At 41.5% G+C, this 18,418-nt stretch overlaps 1 protein-coding gene across 2 annotated transcripts in view; it reads left to right on the forward strand.

The window, feature by feature from the left end:
* LOC121953319 (latent-transforming growth factor beta-binding protein 2-like) overlaps positions 1-18,418 on the forward strand; it is a 106,344-nt gene that overhangs the window by 61,150 nt on the left and 26,776 nt on the right. For both annotated transcript variants that reach the window (XM_042500339.2, XM_042500340.2), the window contains exons 10-22: positions 2,393-2,515; positions 3,624-3,788; positions 5,244-5,573; positions 7,403-7,422; positions 7,672-7,708; positions 10,067-10,141; positions 10,987-11,112; positions 12,189-12,317; positions 12,507-12,626; positions 12,924-13,043; positions 17,638-17,757; positions 17,946-18,068; positions 18,182-18,307. In XM_042500339.2, coding sequence (XP_042356273.2) covers positions 2,393-2,515; positions 3,624-3,788; positions 5,244-5,573; positions 7,403-7,422; positions 7,672-7,708; positions 10,067-10,141; positions 10,987-11,112; positions 12,189-12,317; positions 12,507-12,626; positions 12,924-13,043; positions 17,638-17,757; positions 17,946-18,068; positions 18,182-18,307 — 1,614 coding nt within the window. The remainder of the gene's footprint in view (positions 1-2,392; positions 2,516-3,623; positions 3,789-5,243; positions 5,574-7,402; positions 7,423-7,671; positions 7,709-10,066; positions 10,142-10,986; positions 11,113-12,188; positions 12,318-12,506; positions 12,627-12,923; positions 13,044-17,637; positions 17,758-17,945; positions 18,069-18,181; positions 18,308-18,418) is intronic.

Consider the following 18,418-nt stretch of genomic DNA (forward strand, 5'->3'; position numbering starts at 1 on the left):
TCTCTTCCTCCTCCTGCCTCTAATGGCATTTGCTATAATCTACTGCAGTGCAGTGAAAACAATTAATCAGAGCAAAGGAGTCTCCAACCCAGCTATTAATCATGTCAGTCACTGCTCTTGAACTGCGGTCAAACTGTCAAACTGTCAAACTACACAGTGCTCAACAAATATGACTCCAGATTCTGTAACTGCACTGACAATTTCAAAATTAATCCTATTATTTCAGTCAACTGTTTAGCTGTAAAATGAAAAAGTTTGAGCCCTGGCCGCTGTGTTGAATACAATGAAGCTAGGGTAACAAGCACCACCCAACAGCCAGACCTCTTTAATCATTTTACAGCTAAACAGTACACTAAAATATGTCCCATTAGTGCTGTGTGAACACAGTGATAGTATAAGCAATTATGAGAGAAAGATATTTTTTATAAAAGTTAACAACTGTAGCAACTCTAGTTTTAAGCCTATCAACATTAAAAGACCTAAATGAGCAATCATGAATATGTTTTACCACAAGGGAGCTACCCCACTACCTGCTTTATAATTTCTTTTGGCACTTCAAGTATAGCATTGGTGATAAAAACAAACAAATCTGTCCACACACCATTTAATTCTCAAATTTCCTCTGTAACTTTTCCATTTTGGGATTTGAAAACCATAGCCAGCCTAACAACAGAGATTCAAGACTGGTCGCCACTACAGAGTGCCACAGGGATGACATTTTTCTGTAGGCCCACGACAATGATAAATAAAAATTAAAGTGTTAAAAAATAACTGTTATTCATCTCCATATAATTTATGTATTTTTTTTAAAGCCACAGGGAGCCACTGGAGCTGCAGGTGGCCTAACTCTGCATTAGACAACAAAAACAACCACGATAGAAACTGACGATGGACACACACAAGGACTGTTTGTTAGATTCAAAATAGATTAGTGCTGTTCATGACAGGTTGTCATGGAAGTCAGTTTCAATCCCAATCAACCCACCAGCAGACTGTAACAATAGCACTAATCTGGGACTCAACCGAACCATGGATTAAAGACCCCATGTGATGAAGGCTGAGCCCAACGCTGACCTGAACTCTGACCAGTTAGCATGCTGCTTAAACTAAACCAAACAGTACCCCCACAGTACCTGTGTACAGCATATTGTTGTTCTTTGCTCTTTTAATCAGCACAGGATGCTATGACATCTGTGGTCTGCTTTATTGTCTCCACAGTATGTCCCTCATCCTCGCTCATCCAAACAGGTTGCTCCTGCTAAAAGAGACTTGTTTACATTGTCATAACATAGAGGCTGGAGGCTTTGGCATTATAAGGTCAGCTTTACCTTCTGAGAGAGAAACATTAAAAGAGAAAGAGGAACACAAAGGCAATAGAGATAGAAAAGAAGAAATAGAAAAAGAACAGTGAGACATTTGCTGGATTTGCTTCGGACCACAGAATTTATCAGCCTCAATCCCTTATAAACTCACTTTTTCCAGCAGGAAGCAAAACAACAAAACAAGAGCAGATTAATTAGAATTGGGAAAATCTGTGGTGGCAGGCTGTCGGGTTGCAGTCGTCAAAGCAATGGGAAAAGACCTAATGATGTACTCTTTGTTTAACACGGTAGAACAACAAACTTTGCCTGGTCCCAGTGTGATCGCATGACTAAGCGCCTGAAATATGTCCCCCTATGCTCCTGGCTGGCACATTAACCGGCTTGCTTGCCTCCATTTGGCTTAGTGACTCAGGAGCTGCTGGAGCAATAAGCAAACTCCACTGGCCACTGTCTCACTCCAGCACATGGTGCAGGCCAGACGGAGAGAAAAACCTCTTAAATGTTCACTCATTGACGTAAGCCAAGGACGCCGTGACCTTATTGGACACTGTAAAGGAAAGATGCTCAGGAAGATAGTGATGTAAAACATTCTTTTGTTTGCTCTTTGCTACTGTAAAGATTTCAAAGGAAACGTTACCACAGCCCTGAGAGTTTACAATTTCTTGCAGTCAGCAGGGTGCATGAGTGTATCCTGCTTTACAGTGGTCAAATGTATTATATATGTTTCCCTCATGTCATCACTCCTCCTGGCTGTCAGACAATTGTGAAACCTTTAGTTTCCATATATCATCACCTCCCAGCAGCTGCTGGTTTTGACATTGTGATCTATTGCAGTATTTTGTCACCTTTGAAGGTGTAAGCGATTTCGAAAGTCTTACATCATCTCTGCTGTTCTGCAAGCATGAAGTGCACTCAATATGAAATACAGGACGCCACATCTGATATTGTACCACGTTTGGTTGAAGGGTTCATTGCGAGTTCACAAAAAAAAGGAAAAACATGACTTCATGGCATTTTCATAATAAGAATGCAGTAGATTCTCCATAACTGACGTACTGCATATTTCACAGACATCAATGAGTGCCTGTTGCCCGGGCTCTGTAAAAACGCTGAATGTCTCAACACCAAAGGAAGCTACAGGTGCACGTGTAAACCCGGCTACATGTTGGATGCTGACAGGAGCCACTGTGTTTGTAAGTATCACCACTTTTTCTTGAATCATAACATATGTTTTTAAGTCGACATGATATGAAAATGCCCTTTGACTCTTTTAGATCACATTGCTTATGCACATTGATTTATTTGTGCCATCATGATTAAAACATCTGGCGGCACAGATCGATTTTTTTTTTATTTTTCTAGCTGGACTGTTCATTAGGAGAGCTATTGAAATATATACCATTCGGTTATTCATTGCAACACATTTTTGGAGCGCAGAGTGCATTCTGGGCTCAGATGGAGCAGAGAGCATCAGGTACATTGAAAATGAGACTTAACTTTTCATTCTGTTGGATCTAAAAATTTGCATTCCACTCGCAGCAGCTGCTCCTCTCATCCATCATCAGTCTGATCTGATTAGATCTAAATGGTACGGCAGATCAATTACCCACCCCCACATGTTACAAACTGCTGCTGAGGAAAAAAAAAGAACTCATGAAGATCTCTGCCTGTGCTACGTTCGCAGACCTGCAAAGAAGTCAAAATTTCGAGAGGGGACACATAACAATACAAAGGGGAACACACATTTAAAAGGAAGAAAAACTAAAGTTTGCTCTTGACGGCAACTTGCTTGCTCTAAGCCAGTAGTTGGCTGTAGCTCCACCCAACCACTTTATAGAGGTCCGATGAATGCAAAGGATTTAATTTAAAATTTGTCAAATATTCAATTTCCTTTGAAATATGTGACAGTTCACAAATGGCCATTCTTTGTATCGCATTTGGGGGATAATATCTCAGTATCGATATTGTGACAATGTGACAATATTTAGGCTTGATTATTGGTGATTTTGCAAAATATTTAGACAATGAGAATTTTGATAAACATTGGTAATGTGGATATAATGAAAAAGTAGGTAAAAGCAAATAAAAGAACAGCTAGAAAAGTCTGATAATTTTGGAAAAATATATCGCTCTACTGTAATGTAGCCTTTAAAAAAACAATGAAAAGACAACAATAAGGTCATTATGATATCCAAAATCTAAGATGATATAGTCTCATATCACAGTATCAGTGTAATATTGATATCTTGTCCAGCCCTATTTGCACTATAATAACATAGCCCTATCAACTTCTCTCCCCAGCGGATAAGGCCGTGTCTGACCAGAGGGCACTCTGCTACAGATCGGTGTCAGCAGGCACTTGCTCCTTGCCACTTGCTCAACACATTACAAAGCAGATCTGCTGCTGCAGCCGCGTGGGGAAGGCCTGGGGCCCGGGGTGTGACCGCTGTCCTTTGCCAGGATCAGGTACAGCCACTGAAAGTTACCCTGCTGTCACATGTCTCCCAACTTCTCTACTACTCATACACTGTTCAAAATTCAAGACTTATCTCCTCATCCATCTGCAAGCTTATCCTTTCATTCCAGGTTTTACTGTACTTGCTGGAAACCTCTTTGCTGTGTTAAATGCTTTTGCAGATATAAAATGTCACATGTAATCTTATGCAACAGCTAGCAATGGTATTGAAAGCACATGCAAAGGATATTTACCACTCAGTCACCATTCTGCTCTTTGCCAGGCTCGTAGAGCACTTCAAAATAACCAAATGTGTTTGGAGTGGAAAAGGACCAAAAACATAACAGTTTTCATATTTTGGAGGCTGCATAATAGTGGGAGTCAGTCTTGTGTTATCACTCCAACCCTCAGAGAGAAACCCCACTAATAGACCGGCAAAGCTTCACAGCAGAAATAAACAGCTTGGCCAAGTGAAACATGGGAAGTAGTTGTCATCTTTTTTTTATTTTTTTTCCCATACCGATCTAATCTTCAAAGTCTCTGAGAGAAACAGGCTGGTTTTATGGAGTGTCTGTACGGGCCAGTGATTCATGGGGATTGTCATAGATCAGATATCACAGACACAGACCTCCATGGTGCTGCTCAGCCAGGACTGACACAGTACACAGACACACAGACTCTGATTATTTCGGACGCTGGCTTTTGTATGGCCTGACAAGCTGTTCGAGCCATGTTCTGAACAAAGCAGCCAGGCCCATTTCTTGTGACTTGGTAACAGGAGCCCGCTGACTATCATTCCATATTTACTGCAGCTCCTCTGATGTGGCTGCTGATCATATACAGCCCCATTTCCCTCCACTTTAAATTCATCATTCAGTAGCCTATCATATCCACGTTTCCTGCATTTACACAAGCATTTACAGCGACCACATATCTGTCATTACTCATATCTCTATTCCAGACTCTTTTGGCGTAGAGTTGCTGGTTTCAGGTCAGGTAGGGGACACGGCGCTTCTCACTTGTAATGGATTCACCATCGCTGAGGTTTGTTGGGCTCCGACACAAAGAGGTGCAGTCTCCCTCCTTTTATCTAGCCAGCCAATCCTCTATTAGCCTCTCACTCACACGCCTCTACAGCAAAGAGTTCAAAGGTCAGACGGTATTACATGATCCTCTACTTCCCCCACTGGCATGGCTGTGTCTGTTTGAGTGTGCAGATATCCCCCGAAATCCCCCCACTGGTCGCCGTCTGTGACAGCTGACACTGGCCTGCCAGCTAGCAAGTTCTGAGGCAACAGTCGAAACCTGACCCTGTCGTTCACAGCACACTTTAAAGCACAGCATGCTCTACATAACAGTATTACACGGATGGCTTATATTATTGCTATATGAATATCAAGACAGAAATATGAGCCACAATTACACTCTGGCTCACTGTCTGCTGCTGTGTGTTTCCTGCCCTGCAGATCATTTCAAGGAGATCTGCCCAGCCGGTCACGGGTATACCTACTCGCGCTCTGATGTGCAGTTTTCTCTCAGACAGCTGGAGGAAGATGATCTACAGAGCACAGGAGTGTCATGGGAGGAGCAGAGCCCCACTTACCCTCAGCCTCCATCCTCTGATCCTGCACTGTCGCTGCCTAGCAGGCCACATCACCCCAGCTACCCACAGACGCCACAAGTACCCCAATATCCCGAGTACCCTGAGACACCTGAAGCACCCCGGTACCCACTGACTCCGCAGCAGCCTCTCCATCCCTCTCAACCAGACAGAGAGACGCCTAAACAGCCAGAAGGTGAAAATAAAATCTTTGGTGCATTAAATCTCTGCCAAGCTGACTTTAAAGTCTGGGTAAAGGAAAATATGCACCTGCAATGAGTCACATCTCACCAGATTTGAGCTATTAATAAAATCTGGAAAGTATATAAAGTTAGGTTTAAAAATCGTGATTTAGCAATATTCTCTGCTCTGAGACACGGGGGTAATGTCCGCTAAAGGGTTCAAACTATGTTACAGTTACTACTTACATTAGAGCTTGTAGCGTTATACTATAGGTTTCTGTCGTTCTATTCACCTACTGTGTGAGCAGCGAGTTTACTACACTCTAAAAGCCCTCTTACCTTTTTGTAATGATGAAAAACATGGATAAGCAAGTCTGATGAATTGTTCAAATCAAATAAAAACAAGTAGATTGGTCACTAACGTACCCTCCAGTTGAATTGGCTACCCGGCCCACCAGCAGCTGCTTTAGGTGTGTGCTTTGTGCTAACATTAGCTGCTATTAGCGAATGAAAGAGAGACTGTCATCACACTGGGCTCTCTCAAGAATTAAGCAATGCATTAACACCTCTTGTAGCGCCTGCTGCATATAGCCACAGTATCTTGTGACATATAAAAGCAAAAAAGGTGTTTCCATTGCATCTTTGAGAAATATGGCTTTTTAAAATCACCCAAATTACCACCTCATGCGAGCATAAAAACATTTTTGTGATAGATGATTAAAATGATAATTTCAAAATTTATGTGTTGCCATTAGGCGTATTTCATATTCGCAATTTTAATTTGCGCAATTTGAGGGTTAATGGAAATCCACCTACTGTTGCTTCACAGCAGTTTGTTCTTTGTTTTATATAGTGGGGGGTGGGATTATGATACGGATGGCTTCAGTGCATCATTGAGCAGGCTTTTAAAAATCCTGGACACAGAAATGGTAAAAAAACAGTCAAAATCCACAAGACAATACAGCACAGGTCCAGGTCTTTTCACCTTTTCCACAAGTATTTTCTGATATTTATAACGTGTTTAGAAGAAAAATCACAGATTTTGCTTTACCCAGATTTAAGGTTGATAAATATTTACTCTAAATAGTAAAGAGATGAATATTTGCTGCTGAGTGTTGTGCACTGTTATGCACACAGGCTATCGAATTATCCAAACACGGCATTCACTTCTACCACAACCCACAGCACAAACAATGCAGCGCAGCTGAGTGATACACAATAAGGATTTTATTTTCTACAGGATGCACATGGATTAGCTTTTTTGTGAGAGTCCAAACATCAACAGGATGTCTTCATACTATAAATAAATGCTAAGATGATCCAATGTTGAACATATTTGGATCAGCACTCATGTCCCCCATCCATCAAAGTGAAACCCCTCTGAGCATCGCAGCAATGCACACCAGTAATCCACATCGGCCATACATCTAAATCCTCAGGATTTACTGTAAATGTATCTTCTCGATTTAATTCTCGTGAGATAGTTTATTGGCGAAGCTGTGACATTTTGATTTATATAAGGAGACAATTCTGTAAATATTTAGGGATTTTTGTCTTCATTATCAGAGATATCTATTTCCTTGTCTCTCTTTGCATTTTCGCTTGGCCGGTAGACTGCACTACTTTTCTGATACAACTTCCTCTGTCTGGCTTAGAGGATAAATGTGCCATAAGCTTTGTTTTATTAGAAATAAAGACCTTCAAAGCCACGGGTCAAGTGCCTAAGGAGAACATGGGTTGTTGTGTACATTGTGTGCAGTCAGTAATGGCACTTGTTAATGCGAACAGAATGTCAAGTTTTTGCTACTGATAAACTTTTCCTCTTCTTTATGTCTTGTGGCAGATGTGGAAATTCTGATCCCGGTGAGTTCTCTCTTCCTGTCAACCTCTTGGCACATACTTTTGAAATGTTTATCTTAGAACGATATGCTCTAGCTATCTCAGCTGGAGGGTTTGTTATGATTATGTAACTTATTCAGACCACATTGCGGTAGATGCACACACCTAATTAGCTCTGAAAACGACGACAAAAGCTGACACACTGTATGAACATGAATGTGGCGATGAAATGCAGCCAATATCTTTGACATGAAGTATTTGCTTGTTTTCTAGCCAGCTGTTGTGACTGACTCACCACTGAAGTATCCAGGTATTTGCCTCTTGGCTTCACTCATACAGATCACACAACACTGCCTGTTCACCCTCAACAACTGCTCTTTAATTCTTCCTGTGGTTTTATTTAGCATCTCAAAGCTTAAGGCCCAAAAGTAGTTTCCAGGGTTGGGTAGCAGATTACATGTGTATACATTACATCGGTATAATGTAATTAGATTTTAAAAAACAAGTAACTATAATAAACCTAAATTATATTTGAAAAACAAGTGTAATTACATTACATGTTACATGTTACATTGTCAACTATTACTAGATTACTTTTTTGATTGCGTCTTTAAAATATGGCAATTTTAAAATTCTGAAACTTTATTTCTTGGTAACCAATTTTCTATTAACTACTAAAAAGTGCATCTTACATGCAGGGTTTTTTAGGGTGTGTGTCCAAATAGTGTTTTTCTTCATCAGAAAAGCAGTGGCAGGGGGCTGGAAAGTGCTTCGTCCCAGCTGTTCATCAAAACAGTGCTTCCTTTGCTTATTTTAATTTATGTTAGGTAGTGAATGCAATGCTAAATAACACAGGGTTAACTACACAGCTAACAACACATACCGTAATAAAAGCACAACGCACACACACAAGCAATGTTCAGTGTGCGGCCGATCCGCTCCCATAAATGGCTTTTCTGTCAACTGTCATATCATTTAGCTTGGGATAAAAAGTAAGGGAGAGATTTTCAACTAGAAGCAAGCGGAGCAGTCACACAAAAAAGTCAGAGCGCCGGACGCTACACATTTCCTCGAGGTGGCCGTATGCAGCCGCAACAATTGAAAAAAGACACTGCCGCTCTTTAAAAAAAAAAAAAAAAAAGCAATGTGGACACAGGCCCATAGACAAGAGCTCAATTTGGGACGGTTATTTGCAAGAGTAATTAGATCTGACCAACTGTAAATATTAAAAATGAAAAGAACAATTTATTTACAGTAAAGTATTTAAGATGTTTAAAGACAAAAGGGATTATGATTTTGCATTATGTTTTTGCGTTGTCCGTCAATACATACATCTGACCATATTTCTGACTATATGTCAGTTTATCACATTCTTGTGAATGGATATCTCAGAAACACTTAAAGTAAAATTGAAGCCAGCATTCTCAGTACTTTTCTCAATTTGATTCATTTATTTGGGCAGTTTTTCTGGATGTAAGATCAATTGGAAAAATGGGGAGGCAATTCCATTTAACTGTTACACATTTGAATCTGACTTAATTGGAGTGAATTTCCTCAAATTTATCATCAATGTTCACCTGGGATCAAGGAAGGTCAAAGGTCCTTGTGACTTGCCTGGGTCCAGACCTTCTAATCTGCCCATTCCACAAAATTTGAGTCAACTGAAACGTAGTGAAACAAGTTGTCTGACATGTTGTCTGATATCAGGCAACCCTGTGATCTCACAAAACATGCTTTTTGCAGTAACTTCAAGAATTCATATCCTAATTATGACAAAATGTCACACAAATGTCTAATAGAATAAAATGACAAAGTGAGTGATTTTATATCCAAAAGGTCAAAGGTTAGCTTCACTGTGACATCATAATGTTCTGCAAAAACACTTTCCTGGCCATTACTCAACATTATATCTCAGAAACAGGAGAGACCTTTTTTAGGATACTGAATTGGTTACACTAATCTTCGGTACCCACCTTGAAAGTGTGCTGCTGATGGCATTGATCTCCTGTGCTGAAGCATCCACATTTTAGAATGTGTATCTTTTTTACAGCAACATTCACACAGTAAGCTTTGTCAACTGTCATGTCTTCATATGAGTCCGTACAGACATGGATCAACTGCAGCTTGACTGTTTGGCTGAGGCATACAGCCACAAGACAGTATTAAGTGTCATATTTTTAATGTTTGATTTTGATGTAATCCAAAAGTACTTGGATTAGATTACTCTTTTTTAAAAATCCAATGGATTGAATCAGTAATTACAAAAGTTGCCAGGTAATTTGTAGTCAGTAACTGACTACCCTTCAATGTAATCTGACTCAGCCCTGGTAGATTTAATCAGGCACAGACACATGATGTGTTTTCTACAAATTGCTCTCTCCAGCACAGCGGTGGCAGTCTCAATCCCGCTCTGCCAGCGAAAACATTGACTTTAAAGTCTGAAGGTTGACTACTTCCAATGAGTCTGCTTGATTTATTTTGGTCGTTTTGCTGTTTTTAGCTCAAGAAAAGAGTAGATCATTTTTATATAGCTGCCCAGTGAGTGACAGCTCAGGCAGTAGTGGTTGGGAAAACAAGCAGCGTCTCGTTTAGCTTGTAGAGAACGAGGATTTACTACGTGTCACAGTGTTAGTGGTTCATTGTGTTCACACTCTCCCGATTTGCACAGAAACTTCTCCAGACTCCTCCATCAACACCAGCAGACCAGGTTCAGAGGACACAACCCACACAGCCACAGCCACAGGTACAACATACATTAGAATATACGTATTGAACCCAGGGGACACTGGATCGAAAATCACCAGTAAATGACAGGTGGGTATGGAACTGTAGGGCGACCATGCTACAAGAGCAGCACGGAGCTTAACTCTTCATATTTTATGCTCTCAGTCAACTGCTGGCAGACAGCAGCACATCTCACAAGACATTTTTCAAGGCTTACCCAGAGTTAAACCGTGGAGAGCCTGTATTATGATTTTATTTGACCCCTTTTCCCAGAGCCAATTTGGCTTGAAGATGCCGTGCTGCACAGAGGGTGAGAGGGCGAGGAACCAAGAAAGAGTGTGCCTCTTGGAAGGGGAAACTATCCCAAGTGGACAGAGGCCAGATTTATGAAAAATGGAGAACGAGCAGACGGCACAGTCAAAAAGTGTTTGGGTGACAGAGAGAGTGAGAGGAAGAGCGATAGGGAGGAGAATTTACAGTAATCCTACAGAGAAAGACATACTGTAGTGAGGGTTTCCCTCCTTAACCAGACACAGAGCTCCAGTTCACTGTCTGTTTTAGCACAGTCCATTTGGGCAGAAAAAGACAAGAACAACACTAATGTCAGGCTCTACTGTGCATGACCTGCTTCTCGCCGTCCCCTTTGTAAGAGCTCCATTCCACCTGTTAGAACACTACAGCGCTGTAAAACCTGTCCTCTCATCCAAGACCTCACCTATAAAACAGCAAGATGAGTTCCCATGGAAAACAACATGTGCTAGTGGAATGTCGTTTTTTTTACAGTCTCTGTAATGTTACATAACCCAAGGTCAAAAATATTCTTGCCTGCTTTCTGACCGTGCACATCTCTGTGGCTTTTCATAGGTATTGACAAGTGTGCCACCACCCCGGGCATCTGTGGCCATGGGAAATGTATCCCTGTGCAGACTGGCTACACCTGCCACTGTGAGCCAGGATTCAAGCTCAGTGCACTGCAGACCAACTGCATTGGTAAGTAACGATAGGAGGGAGGAGCCCTCATGCCAGAAATCATGCCTTAGGGCCACTACTGTGTCCCCTCTTTGTGCCGCCTTTGCATTTTTACACTGAACCAAACAACAGCGGCATCATGCTGCTTAGTGTGTGATTTTAGACATAATACATATACATTGACAGGGCTTTCTAAACAATAACAATGGCATGACATGTCAGTAACAATCATTTAGGCATACCGTCCAAGTTATATGGCAACTGATCTCGTCCTCTGATCAAAGGGTAAAGGGCTCCTGGCGCTCATTGTTTTCCCAGTCTGCAAACATTTATGACCGCTGTTATTCACTGAGGTAGCATCTAACTGCAACTACCTGCTTTTTAAACCTCACACAGTGGATCATACAGATAACACGCTGTCAGAACGTCACACCCATCGTCCCTGTGATCCTGTCCTGCCGTATTTCCGTTTACACAGACATCATTTTGGCCCTGTTACTACCTCCCATGTCCACAGACAACTCCCCATTCCAAGATCATACCATTTATTCAGAGTGACAAAGCAGCATAACAGCATGCAATATTCCTGCCTTGAACAGGCAGTGTAAAAGGGGCTAAAGAGGAGAAGATAGATAGACGGAGTTACGGTGGGACACTTAAAGAAAAGGAGGGACACACAAACGCAAACATGCTGACACCAGAGGCCAAGCAGCTCCGCCCATCATCATCTCTGTGCAAGCAGGTCCTCGACATCAACACGACACAGAAGCCTTGAGAAATGAGGCAAGCCAAAATGAAAAGGAGCCGTTTGTTTATGTTGACCTGTTCCGTGATGCCTGACAACAGCGTAAAGCCCATCCAAGGAGCTGCCATGGTGCTGTGATCCCTTACCTCACGGTGAAGGCCTTGGCCGCAGCCTCTGCTCTACTCAGCTGGGCTCAGACCCATCACTGAGGAATGCCTGCACAGTAGAGGAGCTCCCAAGTCAGGGCTTTGGAAAGTGTACAGTCTCTGCTGGTGAAATGGAACTGCAGTGTAATGTCACATTCGATCTCTTGTACTTACCTTCTGCATTTATTTTCTTTCTCCCGTTGCAGATGTTAACGAGTGTGATGAGGACCCATGTGAAGGGAAGGGCCGCTGCATAAACAGCTATGGCTCCTACACCTGTCAGTGCCACAGCGGCTACAGCCAGGTGATCACCCAGAACAGGAAGTTCTGTCAAGGTGAGTCGCAGGCCGAACGACAGCAGGAGACATAATGTTTCCAATGGATACCAGCCATTAGCTGTTTGCTTTCTGCAAGTTCTTGTCTGTCAGCGCTGTGCATTTAAGAGCATCCTGCACTAATTAATGCTGTGGAACACAATAGTCACTTTCTTTTCCATTCTCCTTGGTTTTCATTCAAACTGGCAGACATTAATGAGTGCAGCATGCCCAACAAGTGCCAGAACGGCAAATGCGTCAACACAGAAGGGTCTTACACCTGTGAATGCAACAGCGGCTACGCCAAGTCTCGGAGAGGCCAATGCGAAGGTGACATGCATGCACAAGCGTCCACGCACATTAAATGTTCACATAACAGCACAGTCGTAGCCAGACATATTTGTTTGCTGCCATGAGTTAATGTGTAGCCCGGTAACAAAACACATGCATTTTCCTCTAATGGAAGCCAGGAAGAAAACTATGCACTGTTCGTGATGGAGGGATTGTGTGTTTGTATATATTAGCATTTGTGACCTTACACCCCCTTTTCTTCCATGCTTGTGCACATTGTTTCAATAACAACTAATTCAAATGATTATTTTCGTGTCCCACCTTCTCCCCGAGCAGATGTAGATGAGTGCAGGGATCCCAGCTCCTGTCCCAACGGTGTCTGCGTCAACACTCCCGGCTCCTTCCAGTGCCAGGCCTGTGGCCCTGGGTTCAGGCCTATCGAAGAAAGATGTGTGGGTAAGTCAAACCCACGCCCCATCATAGCAGCTCCACCCACACCCAATCTCCTAAGGGTGTTTCCGACCGCTGCATGGAAAGAAGCTGGATTTCCCTCTTACACTGTATAAGCTTCCTGTATTAGGTAACATTTACGTAGACGAAAGCTGCTGCTCCCAGTTGGCATCACCAAAAATAACCAAGGCGTCATGGCAACGGGTCATGCCGTAAATTACTTGCTGACAGCTTATGATGCAGAACATTTGACCAAATAGCACCAGCTGAATTACTTTCGCTGAATTGCGGCTTTTTGCTCAAAGGGACACTCTGATGTGCACGAAGATGATTGAAAAAAAAAATTATTGGGGTTTTTATGTTAAGTGTGGACCACTACTTAGCCCGCACGACAGCCCAAAACCACAATGATGATGGCTATATTGCCGAACACAGCCCTCCACCCTCTCTCTCTCTCTCTCTCCATTCAGTGTTTCCACGTATGATATATCAACTCCTCCACCCAGCAGCCTCTGCATATCCCCAATATTATTTAAACACATTCACCGTGTTATTGCTGATCTTTTGATATCACTGGCCCCCGTAAAAAGATTGTTTATAATACTTCAATTTGGGAGAGTCCAAATATTTTCTCTTGGCCACAGCCTTGAACAAACAGCGTATTATTGTTGGAGCACTCTGGCCACTGTACTGTTAGGCCCAGCGGAGGCTTTATTATTACCACTGCTGGGCTGGGTGATAGCACCGGGAAGTCACAGGAGATGTATGAGAAGGTCAAACGGTCAATTCCCACTGTGAAGAGGTCCTGACACGCAAACACATCCTCTCAGTCACCCATAGTGTTGTCTGTGGTCTGCTGTAAAACTCATACTGCGGATTATTAGACTTTCATACACAAACGGCCAGTAAACTACATTTGGTGTGTTTAAGCTAACACACTGGCAGCTCCCAACCTGAAAGTGGCCCTGTTACGTAAGAGCGTGACTGGTGTTACTTACCACATCTCCTCACCATGACCTTGAACCCCGTCTAATTTGTTTGGAAACCTGAGCTCCTGGAGTGAGTATTCCAGAAATGTGAAAAGCTGAAAGACAAAACCAGGATGGAAAATGTGGAAATTAACTTTAGTTGTAATGAGGTTCTTTTTAATCGATTTCTCAGTGAGTCTGATGACTGATGTCCTTGTTTAACCCTTTTGAAAGCTGAGAAAATTGGCTTGATTTCTTTCAAAAACATTTGAAGAAGTCAACGAGCAATGAAAGAAGAAATGACTCAAAAATTACCAAGAAATTTGTAAAAAAAAAAACAGTACTAGAAAATTGGCAAAAAACTAATAAATGTAAAAGGGGAAGACGCTAAAGATAAGAAAAAAAAAAGTACAAAAAAACACCCAAGTAACCATGTAGTAATGACATGGACAAAGTTTAAGTTTAATTATAAAACTAATTGTAATTCTGATAATTATTAATGTAGATTGTCTCTAGTTTCTTTTCTTTTTCCTTAGACATTTTCCTCCAGCTTTTTTTTAGAATACTTTTTAAAATCTATTTTCCTGCAATTTCTTGCCATTGCTTTTTGCCTTTTTTCTTTATTCAAGACAATTTACTTAAGGTTCTAAGTTTTAAATAGCTGTGAAAGGCATCTGAAAGCAGCACAAAAAAGTGACATTGCTCCAGGTTTCAAAGCGTTAAAGTTTCATGATACTCTTGCCTCCAAAGAAAACACCACTTCAGCTACCTTCTGTTTGTGAACTCACTAATGTTATTCCTTCTGTGTAAATCCGTGGTGTATAAATAGCAACTGAGAGGAACCCTGTAAACGAGGGATAACATTGGAGGTAAATATTTTTACTCCGAACATCCACCCAGGCAGCGCTAACAGGCCCTACAGTATGGCGCTGTGAGAGTCACATAAAACAGGCAACATGAGCACCGGGTTTCCAGTATTCGCTCTAGTCAATTGACGGTAGCACAGTGGTTTGGGCCCAATTGGCCGAATCGTGGATAAGCCTAATTGCTGGTGTGATAGGAAAAACAGCTCCATTCCCCTGTCAGGGCTTATCGCGGAGGCCTGTGAGATGCCGGATGATTGCAGAAACAAAGCACTGGGCCACACTGACAGACGTCTGGCAGTGCCCACTGCTAGGCAAACAAAACCCAGTCTGTGACTCTCTCGCAGTGTTTGCACTGTGTGAGCTCTCTGTTTCAGCATCTCTATCCCGTCCTCTCTGCACCTCCTTTGCAGACAAATACTTTTCCTTCCTCTCCCCCTCTTTCTCTCCCTCTTTTATTGTCTCTTCCTCTGTTTCTTACGCTCAAATTATCAGACTGTCTCTTCCCACACCTTTTACCTAAGTTGAAAATTGCCCTTGTAAACACTTGATAAATTCCACTATAAAACATTATTTCAGTGTGAGGTTTTACATAAACATAATTTCTGGGTCAACTGTTCTGACTCACAAAATGGAAAAGACAACTACTGCTGCAAATAGTAAAAAGGCCTTCATGAATGAGGTTTGGGCACTGACGTAGGTTAATGACTGCTGTTTTACAGTCATTTTGTGGACTAATTATGCTGTAATTGTTTCCCCTTTACTGAAACAACCCTTATTTTGTATTCACGTCCTTGTTTTTATTTTCCGTATCTTGTTGTTTCTTGCTGCAATGGCCTACTTTTCCTTTGCATCTCGTATTTCATCTTATGTTAAAGGCTTGGGACACCCAAATTACAAAAGTAAGACATTTTCCTACTGTCGTTTAATGGTACCTTGCATGCAGATATTTGGGTTATATGTGCCTAGGTTTTGGATCTTTTTTAGCTTGTCTGCCTTTCTGCATAAACAAATGGAATTTTTTGTGGCTTTTATGAAATTAAAAATTACAATTAGGAGGTGCTGAGTGGCTCACCTGGTAGAGCAGGCACCCCATGTAGTAAGGCCTTAGTCTTTGCTGCAGCGGCTTTCAGCGAGTTCAATTCCAGCCTGTGGCCTTTTGCTGCACGTCATCCTCTCTCCCCATGTCATTCTAAAAGCTGTCTTATCAATTAAAGGTAAAAACCAAAAAATAATCTTTAAAAAAAATCACACTTAGAAAGTTCAGCAACAATGTTTCTTTTGCTGTGAAGAGTTAATTGGTCAACATATCCTCATAAGATGGGTCATATTATATGTAATGAATAAGCACCCCAAAAACAATGGCATATACTAAATTTAAAGTTACATACTTAATGTGAAGTTACATACTCATGTTAGAGTTACATGCTTAATGTAGTTACTTATGTAAGGTTTATGTAAAAGAAACATGGTGACATGATCTCACATGGTTACCAAAACCGCACTCCTGTGTTGTGAAACCTTCCACAACCCCATCCAGCCGCCTTACGTGAACTCATGTTTGAAATTTTAGTGCATTATTTTTCTTAGGTGCACATATGAACAGTACATTCAAACTTTCAACCACAGAATAATCCCCAAGAAGACAGCTGACAGGGATTTCTCTGTGGGCTTTTAATGTCATTTTTAAATGCTGTGGGCACGACAACTGAAGTTCTGTTTACCTTCATTGTAATGGGGAGGAGGCAGAAATCCTAGAGGTGGATATCTCAAAACCTTACGGTTGAACACCACCTAAATTAATAATTCCAATATGTTATTTTCATGGCTTTGGAAAAGTTCAATTAATATTTGTGAGTATGAGCTACTCAAAGCCAGAATCCAGAGCAGTAAGTCTCAAATTTCCGATGTCCTCAAGCATAAAGTCTGGAGCTGCTCTATAGACCATGAATGGGAGCCGGATTTTGTGGACCCACAGAATATTTGTTTCTTTTTTATACCCAAATGAGCTTTACTTTATTAAAGTGTTCACGCCTCAGAAAAGGAAAATGTAACCAAATATTCGTATCATTCTCCTGAGTGCCCTCAGTTTCATCTAGATTAGTCATTCCCAGCTAGTGGGTCCCAGTCCAAAAGTGGGTCGTGGATCCATTCTGAATGGGCCGCAAGTGACTCATGAATTTGTCAATTTTGTAAGAAACCACACTTTATTTTGAAGTACAGTGATTTTTTTCAGCACAGAACTTTTATTTTTAAGTGTGTTTTCTTTTTCTTTTTTGCAATATAGTTTATTTCGAGTTCTAAGCCAATGTATTGTTTATATTTGAAATTAAACTGAAAATATGGGAATTTATCTAATTTGAGGTCCTTAAACTTATGACTAAGGAAGGAGATATCAGTAGCCTGTGATTGGACTAGTTGGGAATCACCGATCTATAACATATCTTCCATTTCATTATCAATGAAACAGCTCAAAACTTTATATCCTATGACATAACAAATATTAATCTTGGTTCTCTATCTTTGAACTTTTAGATGTGGGAGAAAGTCGTTAGTATTTACTAATATTTTTTGACTGTCGACTTAGAACATAGGAATAACATATGAATTTAAAAAATGGACGTAATTCCCCTTAAAGAAATCAGCATGTCTAGATCGATTACAGGTAGAGTATGTGAGAATTTAAATTTGGTTAAACTGATCCTTTAATCACACAGTGTACTTGCTCTGATATATGTTGCATCCTGTCCTGATGTCTTCTGTCCTCAGATGTAAATGAGTGCTTGAACCAAACAGTGTGCGGCCATGGTCGGTGTGTCAACACTGAGGGCTCCTATAGGTGCAACTGTTTCCAGGGATACAGACTCTCACCAGATAATGTTTGCCAAGGTAACTGTCAGTCAGAAGGTCAGTCAGACAATATTAACGTCCCGTATTGAAGTAACAGCTCTGTGAAGTGTTCTCCACAGTGCTACTACAGAAGCCTCGCGGCACCATTGAAGCTCTATAAAAAAAGAAAAGAGTTTGTCTTTATTTTCTGAGGCCCCCCTTTTTTCCCATCTGTATCTTCACTCCAGATGTGGATGAATGTGTGCTCCCTGGAGTCTGCCTCAACGGCCGCTGTGTCAATCTGGACGGCACTCACAAATGCACCTGTAACCATGGTTACCAAGTCACCTCAGACAGCAAAGCTTGTGAAGGTCTGCAAAGGATTATCTGGAGCTGTTGGGCGTAACTCGTCACTGCATACCTCTCAGCTTGTGGAGCTCTCTCGACAGCAGTATAATGTCTGCAAATTGTTTCTTTTTGTTAGATGTCAACGAGTGCTCAACTGGTAATGTGTGCCCAGCGGGAATTTGCATCAACACTGCAGGTTCCTACACTTGCCAGAACTGCAGGCCCGGGTTTGGACCATCTGCTGATGGACTGAGATGTGAAGGTATGAAATCGGCTGTTTAATGATTTACACTGAGCTGCAGTTTTCTGAGAATCGCTGGTAGATGGTGATGATTTGTCTGCCCACTTGTGGAGAATTTGATATTTGTGTTTC

Source organism: Plectropomus leopardus, chromosome 14 (assembly GCF_026936395.1).
Source record: "Plectropomus leopardus strain MGB_pleo_1.0 chromosome 14, ASM2693639v1, whole genome shotgun sequence".
Taxonomy (NCBI): domain Eukaryota; kingdom Metazoa; phylum Chordata; class Actinopteri; order Perciformes; family Serranidae; genus Plectropomus; species Plectropomus leopardus.